Source organism: Pseudophryne corroboree, chromosome 10 (genome assembly GCF_028390025.1).
Source record: "Pseudophryne corroboree isolate aPseCor3 chromosome 10, aPseCor3.hap2, whole genome shotgun sequence".
Taxonomy (NCBI): Eukaryota; Metazoa; Chordata; class Amphibia; order Anura; family Myobatrachidae; genus Pseudophryne; species Pseudophryne corroboree.
Window position 1 is genome coordinate 380,270,232 of NC_086453.1, and position 15,163 is coordinate 380,285,394.

The window sequence follows — 15,163 nt, forward strand, 5'->3', positions numbered from 1 at the left end:
CCGACTCTCGAACGTGAGCTCTGGCGGCAGTAGCCGAGTATGCCCCCAGGGCTCCTGGGAGTTTTCTGGTTATTCTATCCTGCCTCCTTTTCTATTTCTACCTCTCTTTCGGTAACACAGGAGGAAAATATGCGTGCTAGTCCTCTCGGTGGCTCTGGTTGGGCCACGCATGACTTGAAGATACAGCTACACCTGTTGTCAGTAGAGGAGCCTTGGCTCCTACCTCGACTGGACTGTCTACTTCAACAGGGCCCTTTCCTTTATTCAATCTTACACTGTTTTCATTTAACCGTGTGACTGTTCACGAGACCTCAGAAGGGAGGAGTTCCCTAGTTCGGTTAGGCCTACTGGGCCCCGATTTCAGAAGTCTGTTACCTCTTCTCGCTTTTTCCACTTTTGGAAAACTGTATGGGACATACTAAGGGTAAAAGGGGTTTTCCCCTTCTTTCAGTTGACATTCAGCCATCATCTTTGGTTTCTCTGGGAGTTTTTGCTCCGCTGCGCTTCAAACCACAGTGACCTGAATTTTAGGTCTCTGCCTTTTTCGGTTTTCTTCCAAAAGAGATTAGCCTGGCGGCCGTAAGTTCGGGCTCTCTTTCAGGGAGTTCTCTATTGGCAACTCCCCCGGCTGAGCTTCGGCCTCAGCGGTCGTTTCTTCCAAAGGGGATGTCCGTTTTTCATATAAATCTGACATTAGTGTTTTTCGGTCCTCTTTGACTGTTGTCAGGGCTCGCCGACTCTCTCTACAGCGGTCTTAGGCTATTCGACGAAGGGCTTTTCTTCTTTGTTCTGTACGATGCTCCCGTACTAAATAGCCGGGGGCCCAGCATATGCTGGGCTGTTGGATACATCTGACAGTCTTCTTGGCGGTTGCTCAGGAGCCTCCGTTTTCCATTTCAGCGCACTTTACGCGCGTTGTGGGACCTTCGTGGGCAGCTGCCCATGGGGTCTCCATGAATACTTTGTCGGGCGGACCGCCATTCGTTTTGTCAAATTCTACAAGTTTGACACTTTTGCGGCCTCTGCATCACAGTTGGCCGAGCGGTTTTACAGGACTCTCAGCGCTCTCCCACCCGTTTTGGGAGCTCTGGGACGTCCCCATTGTAACTACGCTCCAGTGGCCCCTAGTGGATGAAGGAGAAATCAGGATTTTGGTACTTACCGATAAATCCCTTTCTCCGATTCCACAGGGGCCACTGGACGCCCGCCCAGCGCTGTTCCTCCTTGTTTTTTGCTTAACGGTTTGCAGATCACCATATGACTGCTTGTTGAGTTCGGGCTAGCCGGTTGTTTGTTAGGTTCTGTTCCAGGTTTGGTCTGTGTTATCCTGGTTTACAGGGCTTCATTAACCTCCTCTACCTTACGGTTTGTTTATTACAGCTCTCCTCGGGCACAGTTTTACGTAGACTGGCTTGGAGGGGAGATAGTAGGGGAGGAGCTAGCCACAGTGTGAGAATTTTTAAAGTGCCAGCTCCCAATTACTGCCTACTATTTCCCTCATTGTAACTACGCTCCAGTGGCCCCTGTGGAATCGGAGAAAGGGATTTATCGGTAAGTACCAAAATCCTGATTTCTGTCCAGCTCGGCGTCAGGACTAATGCCAATAAATCACTAATATTTGGTTTGTATACATGGACCCTCCTGTGTGTGTTACATATTTATGTTACCTAGGAAACCGCAAGTCTGTTGCTACTGCTACACATATGTAAAGATGTCTGCTCTCAGCTATGGAACGTATGCTTATTAATACGTAAGACTGATACATACGTTCCTGTCCATCAGTGGCTGCATTTGCACTTTCTCTGGCTATCTGGAAGCATCAATGAGGGTTCAGTATGGGAAAGACACACAAATACAATATCCCACCATGAGGCAGCTGCCACTTACTCTTCCGCATTATTAGCCATAACTTGAAGCTGCATATCTTCTGCTTCCAGATCAGCAGTAATACTATGAGTAGGGTTATTACGCAGGTAATTCCAACTGCCATATACACGTTGTTCAGGTTGCCTAGAAAACATCATCATCATCATCATCATCTTTATTTATAAGGCACTACAAGGGTTCCGTAACGCCAGACCAGGGGGAGAGAACTACAGCCAATTACAACAATACAGACTGGTGCAAAAATGTCAGGATTTTACAGAAATACATAATGATAGTGTACAAGAGCTTACAATCTAGGGATAGGTAACAAATCTACAATACACTAAATAACACTTTGCTCTAAACACTGCAATATTGTAATATTCAATCAATTCATCAATTAAGCAGAAATGAAAGTTACAGAGTTGTCACTAAGGACTTAATCAGACAAGCGCATCGCACGGGTACAAAGCGGATCGCCGCTCAGCGATGGGTTTGTGCGATGGATCCGTTCGCACGGGCGATCGCAAGGAGATTGGCAGGAAGAAGGCGTTTGTGGGTGGCAACTGACCGTTTTCAGGGATTGTCTGGAAAAAACGCAGGCGTGTCCAAGCGTTTGCAGGGTGGGTGTTTGACATCTATTCCGGTCCAGGACAGGCTGATGTGATCGCCGCGGCTGAGTAAGTCCTGGGCTGCGCAGAGACTGCACAAGATCTGTTTGTACCGCTCTGCTACACATGTGATCGCACACTTGCACAGCTAAAATACACTCCCCCTGTAGGTGGTGACTATGCGATCGCAGCAGTGCAAAAATCGTTTGGTAGTGATCAGGTCTGAATTACCCCCCATACTTGTATAGTTTCTGTTACTGAACTAAATTGTGCATGAAGTATTTTCCAGGATTTTGGTCTGACTTCTGGTTTACACTTCTGACCAGCAGTAGCATACAGGCACTGGGATCAAACACCCATGCTTGGCCAACGTCCTCTCTGGGAGGACCAAGGAGAGGAAGATACAGGTGGGTATGACAGGGACATTGGGGGTCATTCCGAGTTGATCGTAGCTGTGCTAAATTTAGCACAGCTACGATCATTCACACCAACATGCGGGGGGACGCCCAGCACAGGGCTAGTCCGCCCCGTATGTCAGTGCCGAACACCCCCCCCCCCCCCCGCGCAGAAGTGCAAAGGCATCACACAGCGGCGATGCCTTTGCACTTCAAGAGTAGCTCCCGGCCAGCGCAGCTTTAACGAGCTGGCCGGGAGCTATTCATCGCTCACCGGCCCGCAGCGGCTGCGTGTGACGTCACGCAGCCGCTGCGGCCTGCCCCACGTTTGGTCCGGCTACGCCTGCGTTGGCCGGACCGCTCCCACGAAACAGCGGCCAAACGCCACCATTCCGCCCCCTCCCACCCAGCGACCACCTCTGCCTGTCAATCAGGCAGAGGCAATCGCATCCCTGCAACGGCCTTCGGTAGTCTGGAATGCTCCGGCGCACTACGGCACCAGCACATGCGCAGTAGGGACCCGTTCGCTCGTCTGCGACAAAAAGCAGTGAGCGAGTCAAAATGGCCCCCATAGTACAGCAATGATATTACACTAATTATATGTTTTGTCAAAATTTCAGGTGTTACATTGCTGGGGAGAGGCCACAACAAAACTCATAGCGAAACGCGTCATGTCCCCTGCCTCAGCCACTTTGCCTAAGAAGCAGCGGGATGTCGGGAGAGTTGGCTATAGGAACCCTAAGACTTCCCCCAATTTCTAAGAGCCTCCCAGAAATTCCGGGAGAGTGGACAAGCAAGCAATAATCCTTATGTCTACACTAGCGCATATGCTTGGCCTTCTGCTCTAGGTGTAGACCTTGGTGGTACTTGCACAGATCTGAGCATGAATATACCACTCTGCAGTTGTTTGGCAATCACCCACACCAGTCTAACTGAAACTAATGTGTCCCTTCCTCAGGGAATTTAAGAGAACTCTTCATATATTGAAAAAATAACGTACCTGTATCATCACTACCAGCTTTGGTTGGAGTAACAGGCATGGAAGAAGTCAGAGATTTGGTTTGGCTGAGCACATGGAGTGTGCGCACCCCAGGCGTTGTATATCTTGCGTTTCGCTCCACAGCGACGACTCGCCCTGCAGGGTCTTCCACCCTTGTGCTCTCCCGAGGATTATTCCTGTCCGTTGATATGGAAACAGAAAGTCCACGACCTAGACACATGGCATCTGCTGTGGCATTTCCCTTCTTAGCGGTACGCTGATCTAACTTGGAACAGCTGGGGGGGGGGGGGGGGGGAAATAAATAAGTATATATTGGCAAAGGCATGAGAATATGGTTATCATAGTTGGTCCAACTGTCTACGGTGTGTAGATGGATGGATCAGAGTCTAGTGTTACATGATAGCTGCTACTCACCACTACACAATCTCTCACAATGCGACCATCATCTACAATTAATGAGGGCGGCCATGTTGTAGAACCAATATACACAGGAAAGTGACCAATCATTTCACTAGAAAGTAGTGACATCACAGAGGCACGTAATCTGTGCCAGTGTTCTGACCCATCACTTCCACTGCGCAGCCGCTGGTGAGAGAATGGAGCGGAGGAGGGAACACAAGCTCTTCCCATAGACGATACGCCCATCTCCAATGCCCACCTTTTCAGGAGCTTGATTAATTGTCCCAGACCGCAGTACCCATTGTGACTAATGAGGACTGGGGTATTCTGCGTTACTTCTGAGATAGCTCCTGCTGTCTCAGAAGTCTCCATTAACTTCTACCCACGATGCACAGAATCTACCAAAGACGTTCATTTACAGACTAGTGGCAGTTGGCCTACACTAAGGGGGTAACGCGGCAGCGACCTGAAGGGTGCGGAGAGTCACATAGCTGTCAGGCTGTGCTCATAGGGTCAGTATGGGCCGCAATATTAGTGCGCAAATGTAGCCTATGAGCTAGAATGGCTAATTGCATGGCGTCCTCAAAAAGCTAAGAGGTGGACTAGACAGATAAGGAAAAACTGCGGAGGGGGAACAAGGGCACTTTATCATCACATGGCTGGCCAGTGCGCACTCACTTGGTGTGTGATGTACATCCTCCTGTAGCAGATGTCACACTGGAGTAGGTACCACCAGGGCACACCTCACATTCTGTGTCCTCCTTAGCTGTGCCTGCAAATATACACAACGTCAGTATTCCAGTCTTCTCACAGAGAGGGACATAAAGAACCACTAGTTACACGAATGACGGAAATGAGAATGTATAATAAATGCGTGTGCATGAGTGCCCTGTTATAGGAAAGTGCGTCTCTACTGAATGCGCTCCCGGAATGTCCACATTCAGATAGTCCGTGACATGGGGTGAAGCCTCTTCTCATTCTATTGCCTGAGGAAGTGGACTGCCAGATGCGAAACGCGTCGCTTTTAAACACCACATGTATAATTTTTAGTTACTGATACTGTCTGTCCATTGTCATTGTATTGGAGTATTAACATTTCAGGAGAAAACATTAATTATTAAAGAGCATTTTCATCCTTTCTCGCAATAGTAAAGATTCATTTTTCCTTCTATATCTCCTTATCTCATGTGCGAGTAAAGCTATGTTCCGGGGTTGGTTGGAGAGTTGCCTTTACTGGGGGTTTAGCCAGTGGCGGGGGTGACTTGTTATGTAGTTATTCCCTCAGGACTTATTCTGGGACTTCCTTCTCCCCCGAGGCTGCAGTCATATTCACCCGCATGTACCCTAAGGCACCTACCATATATCCTATGCTTTGTTATTACCTCTGCGCCTTGCGCCATACCCAGGCGGACACTCTGTGTGAGGCACGCAGCGGGCACACGTGTTATATACAGGAGTCTGACAATAGTAGCCGGGCTGACATTCGCAGATTGCCTCGGAGCTGGAGGAACAGTGCTGAACAGGTACAAGGAAGTCGGCTGCGGGGGGGAGATGAAAGCATGGTAAATAGTAAATTATATAACCGAGAACATGGAACACAATTCATAATGAAAGGGGAAAAAAACAATGAGTAACTGGACTTCAGGGCATGTCGTTAATGGGACAGAGGACAGTGCCATTCTGTGGGAGTGGCTTCCTGGCGAACGCATTCATTCTCACAACTACTGGCCCATCCCAGAACACGGCGGACTCCGCTGTAGGTGACAGATATACTTTATACCTCCGGCTGTGATATATCACACAGGGCAGAATCTGACGTGGCGCTGTAGACACATCCAGACCAATCCGCTACTTAGTCCGATCCCTTCCCGGTAATGTCTGATGACTGCACATGCGCAGTAGCGCACCCTCCTCCCGCAGCAGAAAGTACAGTGATCGCATCAGCAATCACTCTACTTTACACATCGCAGGGACGGGATGCTCCTGTCCCTGTATGTGTGTGTTTAATGGTACTTCCCTGCAATATGTCATTTCTTATTGACAAATAAAAAAAATTATCATTATCGGGTATAAGAGTCAATAATTAATTAATATGCTTCTTGATGTGCGAGTACGATAATTACGGCAACATAATTCTGTGCAGCCTCCTTGACGTTAACACAGAAATCCTGTATTATATATGCAATGTCATTTCATACCTGCAGGTGGTGCTGTTGCTCTGTCAGCTATAAAGTGACAGTAATAGATATAGATTTGTCGCCTGCTACCCGGGAAACACGTAATGGACTCACGTTGTTACTGGTGGAATTGTCCAGTGCTGCCACCCAGGGCACAAAGACAAGGGGGCGGCACGGCTGCCCATCCCTGACCACTGTAGCTAAAACCATGAGCTGCATATCAGATGCCCGGGGCACTACAAAGCCCAGCAATCCTCCTTAAGCTCCAGGCTGCATCCATCTATATATACTACCGTTTGATCCCTGTGTCTGACGTTACCTGTTGTTCTACCTGGTTCAGTAAACGTAAGAAGTGGTTAAGCTGTACCACCAACACCAAACAGAACATCACATATACTCTGGCACGTGTATCTCTTCCCGGTTTGGTAATCTGTAGGGTGGATAAATATATACCAGCTTCATTCCGTGGCACCCCATCTCATCTGTCCACTATGCTAATAGGTAGTGGGGGGCTGCTGGAGATGGAAGAGACAGCCAGGGGGAAAGGGGGAAGGTTCTGGAAGTGCATGTTGTAGAGAGAACAGGGGGAGAAGGGGGCGGCAGTGGATGTGGCAGGTGGGGAGGGAGGTAGTAGTGGATGTGGCAGAGAGAACCAGGGGGGAAGAGGGTGGTAGTGGATGTGGCAGATAGAAACGGGGGAAGGAGAAGGTAGTGAGTGTGGCAGAGGAGGGAAGAGGGCGGCAGTAGATGTGGCAGACAGAACCAGGGGGAAAGGGGAAGATAGTGGATGTGGCAGAGAGAACCAGGGTGGGAGGGGGAGGTAGTGGATGTGGCAGAGAGAACCAGGGGGGGGGGGGGGGGGGGAGGTAGTGGATGTGGCAGAGAGAACCAGGGGGGGAAGGGAAGTTAGTGGATGTGGCAGAGAGAACCAGGGGGGAAGGGGGAGGTAGTGGATGTGGCAGAGAGAACAGGGGGGGAGGGGGAGATAGTGGATGTGGCAGAGAGAACAGGAAGAAAGGGGGAGGTAGTGGATGTGGCAGGGAGAACGGGGGAGGGGGAGGTAGTGGATGTGGCAGAGAGAACCAGGGGGGGAGGGGGAGGTAGTGGATGTGGCAGAGAGAACCAGGGGGGAAGGGGGTTGTAGTGGATGTGGCAGAGAGAACCAGAAGTGAAGGGGGATGTAGTGGATGTGGCAGAGAGAACCAGGGGGAAAGGGGGAGATAGTGGATGTGGCAGAGAGAACCGGGGGGAAGGGGGAGATAGTGGATGTGGCAGAGAGAACCGGGGGAGGGGGAGATAGTGGATGTGGCAGAGAGAACCGGGGGGGGGGGGGGGGGGGTAGCGGATGTGGCAGGGAGAACAGGAGGGAAGGGGGAGGTGGCAGAGAGAACGGGGGAGGGGGGAGATAGTGGATGTGGCAGAGAGAACCAGTGGGGAAGGGGAAGATAATGGATGTGGCAGAGAGAACCAGGGGTGAAAGGGGAGGTAGTGGATGTGGCAGAGAGAACCAAGGGGGAAGGGGGAGGTAGTGGATGTGGCAGAGAGAACCAGGGGGGAAGGGGGAGGTAGTGGATGTGGCAGAGAGAACCAGGGGTGAAGGGGGAGATAGTGGATGTGGCAGAGAGAACCGGGGGGGGGGGGGGGGGGGGATAGTGGATGTGGCAGAGAGAACCGGGGGATAGTGGATGTGGCAGAGAGAACTAGAGAGGAAGGGGGAGAGAACCAGGGGGAAAGGGGGAGATAGTGGATGTGGCAGAGAGAACCAGGGGGGAAGGAGGAGGTAGTGGATGTGGCAGAGAGAACCAGGGGTGAAGGGGGTGGTAGTGGATGTGGCAGAGAGAACCAGGGGTGAAGGGGGTGGTAGTGGATGTGGCAGAGAGAACCAGAGGTGAAGGGGGATGTTGTGGATGTGGCAGAGAGAACCGGGGGGGAAGGGGGAGATAGTGGATGTGGCAGAGAGAACCGGGGGAGGGGGAGATAGTGGATGTGGCAGAGAGAACAGGAGTGAAGGGGGAGTTAGTGGATGTGGCAGAGAGAACAGGTGGGAAGGGGGAGGTAGTGGATGTGGCAGAGAGAATCGGGGGGGGGGGAGAACAGGAGTGAAGGGGGAGTTAGTGGATGTGGCAGAGAGAACAGGAGTGAAGGGGGAGTTAGTGGATGTGGCAGAGAGAACCAGGGGTGTAGGGGGTGGTAGTGGATGTGGCAGAGAGAACCAGGGGGGAAGGGGAGGATAGTGGATGTGGCAGAGAGAACCGGGAGGGGGAGATAGTGGATGTGGCAGAGAGAACAGGAAGAAAGGGGGAGGTAGTGGATGTGGCAGGGAGAACGGGGGAGGGGGGATAGTGGATGTGGCAGAGAGAACCAGGGGTGAAGGGGGAGATAGTGGATGTGGCAGAGAGAACTGGGGGGGGGGGGAATAGTGGGATGTGGCAGAGAGAACAGGTGGGAAGGGGGAGGTAGTGGATGTGGCAGAGAGAACCAGGGGGAGAAAGGGGAGTTAGTGGATGTGGCAGAGAGAACCAGGGGAAGAAGGGGGATATAGTGGATGTGGCAGAGAGAACCAGGGGGGGGGGGGGGAGATGATGGATGTGGCAGAGAGAACCAGGGGTGAAGGGGGAGATAGTGGATGTGGCAGAGAGAACCGGGGGGGGGGGGGGGGATAGTGGATGTGGCAGAGAGAACCAGAGGGGACGGGGGAGATAACCAGAGAGGAAGGGGGATATAGTGGATGTGGCAGAGAGAACTAGAGAGGAAAGGGGAGATAGTGGATGTGGCAGAGATAACCAGAGGGGAAGGGGGAGATAGTGGATGTGGCAGGGAGAACCAGGTGTGAAGGGGGAGATAGTGGATGTGGCAGAGAGAACCGGGGGGGGGGGGGGGGATAGTGGATGTGGCAGAGAGAACCGGGGGATAGTGGATGTGGCAAAGAGAACCAGTGGCGAAGGGGGAGATAGTGGATGTGGCAGAGAGAACCAGGGGGAAGAGGGAGATAGTGGATGTGGCAGAGAGAACCAGTGGGGAGGGGGGAGATAGTGGATGTGGCAGGGAGAACTAGAGGGGGAGATAGTGGATGTGGCAGAGAGAACCAGGGGTGAAGGGGGAGATAGTGGATGTGGCAGAGAGAACCGGGGGGGGGGGGGATAGTGGATGTGGCAGAGAGAACCGGGGGATAGTGGATGTGGCAAAGAGAACCAGTGGCGAAGGGGGAGATAGTGGATGTGGCAGAGAGAACCAGGGGGAAGAGGGAGATAGTGGATGTGGCAGAGAGAACCAGTGGGGAGGGGGGAGATAATGGATGTGGCAGAGAGAACCAGGGGTGAAGGGGGAGATAGTGGATGTGGCAGAGAGAACCGGGGGGTAGGGGGGGGGGATAGTGGATGTGGCAGAGAGAACCAGAGGGGACGGGGGAGATAACCAGAGAGGAAGGGGGATATAGTGGATGTGGCAGAGAGAACTAGAGAGGAAAGGGGAGATAGTGGATGTGGCAGAGATAACCAGAGGGGAAGGGGGAGATAGTGGATGTGGCAGGGAGAACCAGGTGTGAAGGGGGAGGTAGTGGATGTGGCAGAGAGAACCAGGGGGAAGGGGGAGGTAGTGGATGTGGCAGAGAGAACCAGGGGGAAGGGGGAGATAGTGGATGTGGCAGAGAGAACTAGAAGGGAAGGTAGTGGATGTGGCAGAGAGAACCAGAAAGGAAGGGGGAGATAGTGGATGTGGCAGAGATAACCAGAGAGTAAGGGGGAGATAGTGGATGTGGCAGAGAGAACCAGTGGGGAAGGGGGAGATAGTGGATGTGGCAGAGAGAACCAGGGGGGAACGGGGAGATAGTAGATGTGGCAGAGAGAACCAGAGGGGAACGGGGAGATAGTGGATGTGGCAGGGAGAACTAGAGGGGGAGATAGTGGATGTGGCAGAGAGAACCAGGGGTGAAGGGGGAGATAGTGGATGTGGCAGAGAGAACCGGGGGGGGGGGGGGGATAGTGGATGTGGCAGAGAGAACCGGGGGATAGTGGATGTGGCAAAGAGAACCAGTGGCGAAGGGGGAGATAGTGGATGTGGCAGAGAGAACCAGGGGGAAGAGGGAGATAGTGGATGTGGCAGAGAGAACCAGTGGGGAGGGGGGAGATAATGGATGTGGCAGAGAGAACCAGGGGTGAAGGGGGAGATAGTGGATGTGGCAGAGAGAACCGGGGATAGTGGATGTGGCAGAGAGAACCAGAGGGGAAGGGGGAGATAGTGGATGTGTCAGAGAGAACCAGAGGGGAAGGGAGAGATAGTGGATGTGGCAGAGAGAACCAGAGAGGAAGGGAGAGATAGTGGATGTGGCAGAGAGAACCAGAGAGGAAGGGGGAGATAGTGGATGTGGCAGAGAGAACCAGTGGGGAGGGGGGAGATAATGGATGTGGCAGAGAGAACCAGGGGTGAAGGGGGAGATAGTGGATGTGGCAGAGAGAACCGGGGGGTAGGGGGGGGGGATAGTGGATGTGGCAGAGTGAACCGGGGATAGTGGATGTGGCAGAGAGAACCAGAGGGGAAGGGGGAGATAGTGGATGTGGCAGAGAGAACCAGAGGGGAAGGGAGAGATAGTGGATGTGGCAGAGAGAACCAGAGAGGAAGGGGGAGATAGTGGATGTGGCAGAGATAACCCGAGAGGAAGAGGGAGATAGTGGATGTGGCAGAGATAACCAGAGGGGAAGAGGGAGGTAGTGGATGTGGCAGAGAGAACCAGGGGGGAAGGGAGAGGTAGTGGATGTGGCAGAGAACCAGAGGGGAAGGGAGAGGTAGTGGATGTGGCAGAGAGAACCAGTGGGGAAGGGGGAGATAGTGGATGTGGCAGAGAGAACCAGGGGGGAACGGGGAGATAGTGGATGTGGCAGGGAGAACTAGAGGGGTAGAGGGGAAGGTAGTGGATGTGGCAGAGAGAACAGGGGGATGGGGGAGATAGTGGATGTGGCAGAGAGAACCAGGGGGGAGGGGGGAGGTAGTGGATGTGGCAGAGAGAACCAGGGGGAAGGGGGAGGTAGTGGATGTGGCAGAGAGAACCAGGGGGAAGGGGGAGGTAGTGGATGTGGCAGAGAGAACCAGAGGGGAAGGGGGAGATAGTGGATGTGGCAGAGAGAACTAGAGGGAAAGGTAGTGGATGTGGCAGAGAGAACCAGAGAGGAAGGGGGAGATAACCAGAGAGGAAGGGGGAGATAGTGGATGTGGCAGAGAGAACCAGGAGGGAATGGGGAGATAGTGGATGTGGCAGAGAGAACCAGGGGGGAAGGGGGAGGTAGTGGATGTGGCAGAGAGAACCAGGGGGAAGGGGGAGGTAGTGGATGTGGCAGAGAGAACCAGGGGGGAAGGGAGAGGTAGTGGATGTGGCAGAGAGAACCAGGGGGAAGGGGGAGGTAGTGGATGTGGCAGAGAGAACCAGGGGGGGAGGGGGAGGTAGTGGATGTGGCAGAGAGAACAGGGGGGAAGGGAGAAGTAGTGGATGTGGCAGAGAGAACCAGGGGGAAGGGGGAGGTAGTGGATGTGGCAGAGAGAACCAGGGGGGAAGGGGGAGGTAGTGGATGTGGCAGAGAGAACCAGGGGGGAAGGGGGAGGTAGTGGATGTGGCAGAGAGAACCAGGGGGGAAGGGGGAGGTAGTGGATGTGGCAGAGAGAACCAGGGGGAAGGGGGAGGTAGTGGATGTGGCAGAGAGAACCAGGGGGGGAGGGGGAGGTAGTGGATGTGGCAGAGAGAACAGGGGGGTATGTGGACATACATGCTGTGACTACTGAGGAAAGTAAAAATAATTTGTCGCCTTTACCTGCTGCGCACTGCTTGCACGTCTCACACTGCGGAGGAACCAGGCTCCAGTTAATGAAAGACTCGTCACTCTCACATGGTTTAGCGCAATCTCTTTCAACATCCGTGACACAAGGCGAGCGCGTCACTTGGCCTGGCAGACAGAAAGTGACAGAATTACACGTGTAACACATACAGGCATTGTTCCCTGGAAATGAAAGAATGTCATTCTTAGCGGCCAATTCAGTATTTGGTGATATTTGCATGCACACATTGCTGACGGCTACCGTAGCGATACATCGCACCTCTATGGATATCTGTGATGATGTGTGACTGCAAGTTGCTGAGAAAACAGACCTGGCGCCGACAATTTGCCGACTTCACGTTAACTGAATTTACCCCTTAATCTCATCATCAACAGCAGTCATGAAAATCTGCTGCTCAGCGCAACCCTGCACGTTGAACATTTACAAACAAGCTTTAACACAAGTATTGCTCGACCCCCGGTGTACAATTGCAGCACAGGTGGCTGGTGTCACTGTGAATGTCCCCTCTGTGTGTATAGTAGAAGGTGCATAAGCCTGATCATCTATGACGTACCCAGTAGATGTCAGTAAGGGCGTTGATACTATGGGCTGCCAAGGAACTGGGTTAGAGGTTGTGGCTTCTAAAGATGGGCATGGCTACACCCCCTCGTACATATTACTATGTTGCGTGCCGCCACTGCATCAGGGGGCATGGTTACACCTCCATTGCATTCCCGGAACCCCTACAGAGTCCCTGATAGTCTAAACCTGCCCCACCTCTCCCTCTCTCAGCGCCCCTGGATGTCAGACTCTTTGGAAGTGACATCACTGACACTGGTGGGAGGAGTCAGAGTTCAGACCAACTGTCAGTGTAGCTGTTACTTAGTAACAGTGTATGATACACTATCAGATTTGCACCCAACCTTCCACGAGCACCAATCTACAAAGACAGTGGTAAGATGGGGAATCAATATGGCCTCCTAACAGACCATATAGCAACTGGCCTGAAAGTGGTCGCACCGATCAGCCATTACATTTCCCACAATGGAACTATATATATATATATATATAATTTAAAGGTCCGGCACTCCTCTGTTAAATTAGCAATTGTGTCCACGTGCCATCTAATCCCATAAGGGATAAGTCATACACAGTTCGCAACAGCGGCACTCAGCGACGACGTCTTCCATGTTCCACGTTTCAGGATCATTTATTTAGACCTTTTCGTCAGTATCCTGATGAAAGGGTCTAAATAAATGATCCTGAAACTTTGAAATAATCCAGAGTGATGGTGTTTTAAATTTGTGAAGAAGTCGTCGCTGAGTGCCGCTGTTGTGAACTGTAGTCTGGTGTGACGAAACGCGTTGGATTCCCTGCAGTGACCCCCCTTGCCTATCTTAAAAGTTAAGTCAGAATTCCTTACCTTTAACAAAGACTTTTACGCTTTTACCAGTGCTTGTGAATTTTTTATGTTTTATTCCACTTTTATATATTATTAAAAAACTTGTTTGTTAATCTTATATATTTTTTGGCTCATAAATTCTAACTTTTAATGATCATGTTTTAAACAACACTAGTCGCCGGTACCCATATCCCCCCACTCTATACTTTTTTAGCAGTACTGTACCAGTACTGCACTCTTAAGGGTTGGCAGACACCTACAGTTAGGTTACGTGTGTGTTTTTAGTTTTTTAAATATTTAAGTGATTTTTAATTCCACTTCACTTACTGAGATTGTACCCCACAAGTGGCGCTGTATCATTTTCTGCTACACACATATATATATATATATATACACATATATATATGTGTGTGTGTGTATTTATAGATAGATAGACATACATTACCCCTGCATTCCTTAATACATTCAGGCAGAACATAATTCCTTTTGCAGTGAATAGCATTGATAAGAATTCATAATTATCAGATCTAATACCCGATAAGAGCCCGTCCCGGCGAACAGTTGGAGGGTATTGATCCAGCTGGCGTACTGTGCATGCCTGGGCACAGCCCTACGCATGTGTCAGAATGGGCAGATGGAGAGGGGTCTTACAGATCCTTCTCTGAAGAAATCTGCGTTGGAGCAGCCCATGGTTATTTGCTGGGGCTGAGCTCCAGAATGCTGTCTCATCAACGCTATTCACAACAATAAGAAATGATGTTCCGCACAAATGTATTAGGAAATGCAGGGGCTCCGATGGAATGAGCTTGGTAGATTTCACAATATAGCAGTCCCCATATAAACCTTTGCAATCATACATCCAGGTAATGCTTACAATTTGAGGGTATCCCCGAAAACCGATGTTTGCGCCTGATTTTCCACAAAATGTATCGATTTGATGCGTATGTAAAACGCACAGATAGGGAGGCCTGACGTAATGATAAAGACACCAGGTCAGACCGGCTATGACTTACCTTCCATACAGCTGGCACAGCATTGTTTCATAGCTTTATTGTAGTGTTCATTTTCTCGGCATTGCAATTTCCCATAGGCCTTCTACAAATACAAAGCAAAAGATTGCTGCCAGGATGAGCAATATACAAACAATGTGATCTCGAATGGGGGACATTAAAGACAACTGGGGTATAGAAAAAGATGGGTTACCTACAGCTACCAAATCAGATGTTTGTTTTCATTTTCTAACCTGTGTTCAAGTATATGAACAGATGCAGGCTGGATATTACTTTAATGACTATACTGGAGGGACAGTAGGTGGCACTGTCTCCTAACATATCACTGCAGAGTCTTCCGTTATTGTGCAAGTGACTCTCTTCTTTCTGGTAACCCTACATATTGGTGGTAATTCCAAGTTGATCGCAGTAGGATTTTTTTTAGCAGTTGGGCAAAACCATGTGCACTGCAGGGGAGGCAGATATAACATGTGCAGAGAGAGTTAGATTTGGGTGTGGTGT

General features: G+C 51.1%; 1 protein-coding gene across 1 annotated transcript in view; it reads right to left on the minus strand.

The window, feature by feature from the left end:
* LOC134965696 (tumor necrosis factor receptor superfamily member 8-like) overlaps positions 1 to 14,745 on the minus strand; it is a 28,172-nt gene extending 13,427 nt beyond the window's left edge. The window contains exons 1-6 of the mRNA XM_063942008.1: positions 14,666 to 14,745; positions 12,247 to 12,378; positions 5,654 to 5,809; positions 4,950 to 5,043; positions 3,873 to 4,147; positions 1,888 to 2,010 (exon numbers count right to left, since the gene is read on the minus strand). Of these exons, the coding sequence (XP_063798078.1) occupies positions 1,888 to 2,010; positions 3,873 to 4,147; positions 4,950 to 5,043; positions 5,654 to 5,809; positions 12,247 to 12,378; positions 14,666 to 14,696 (811 nt within the window). The 5' untranslated portion in view covers positions 14,697 to 14,745. The remainder of the gene's footprint in view (positions 1 to 1,887; positions 2,011 to 3,872; positions 4,148 to 4,949; positions 5,044 to 5,653; positions 5,810 to 12,246; positions 12,379 to 14,665) is intronic.
* Positions 14,746 to 15,163: the final 418 nt, after the last annotated feature.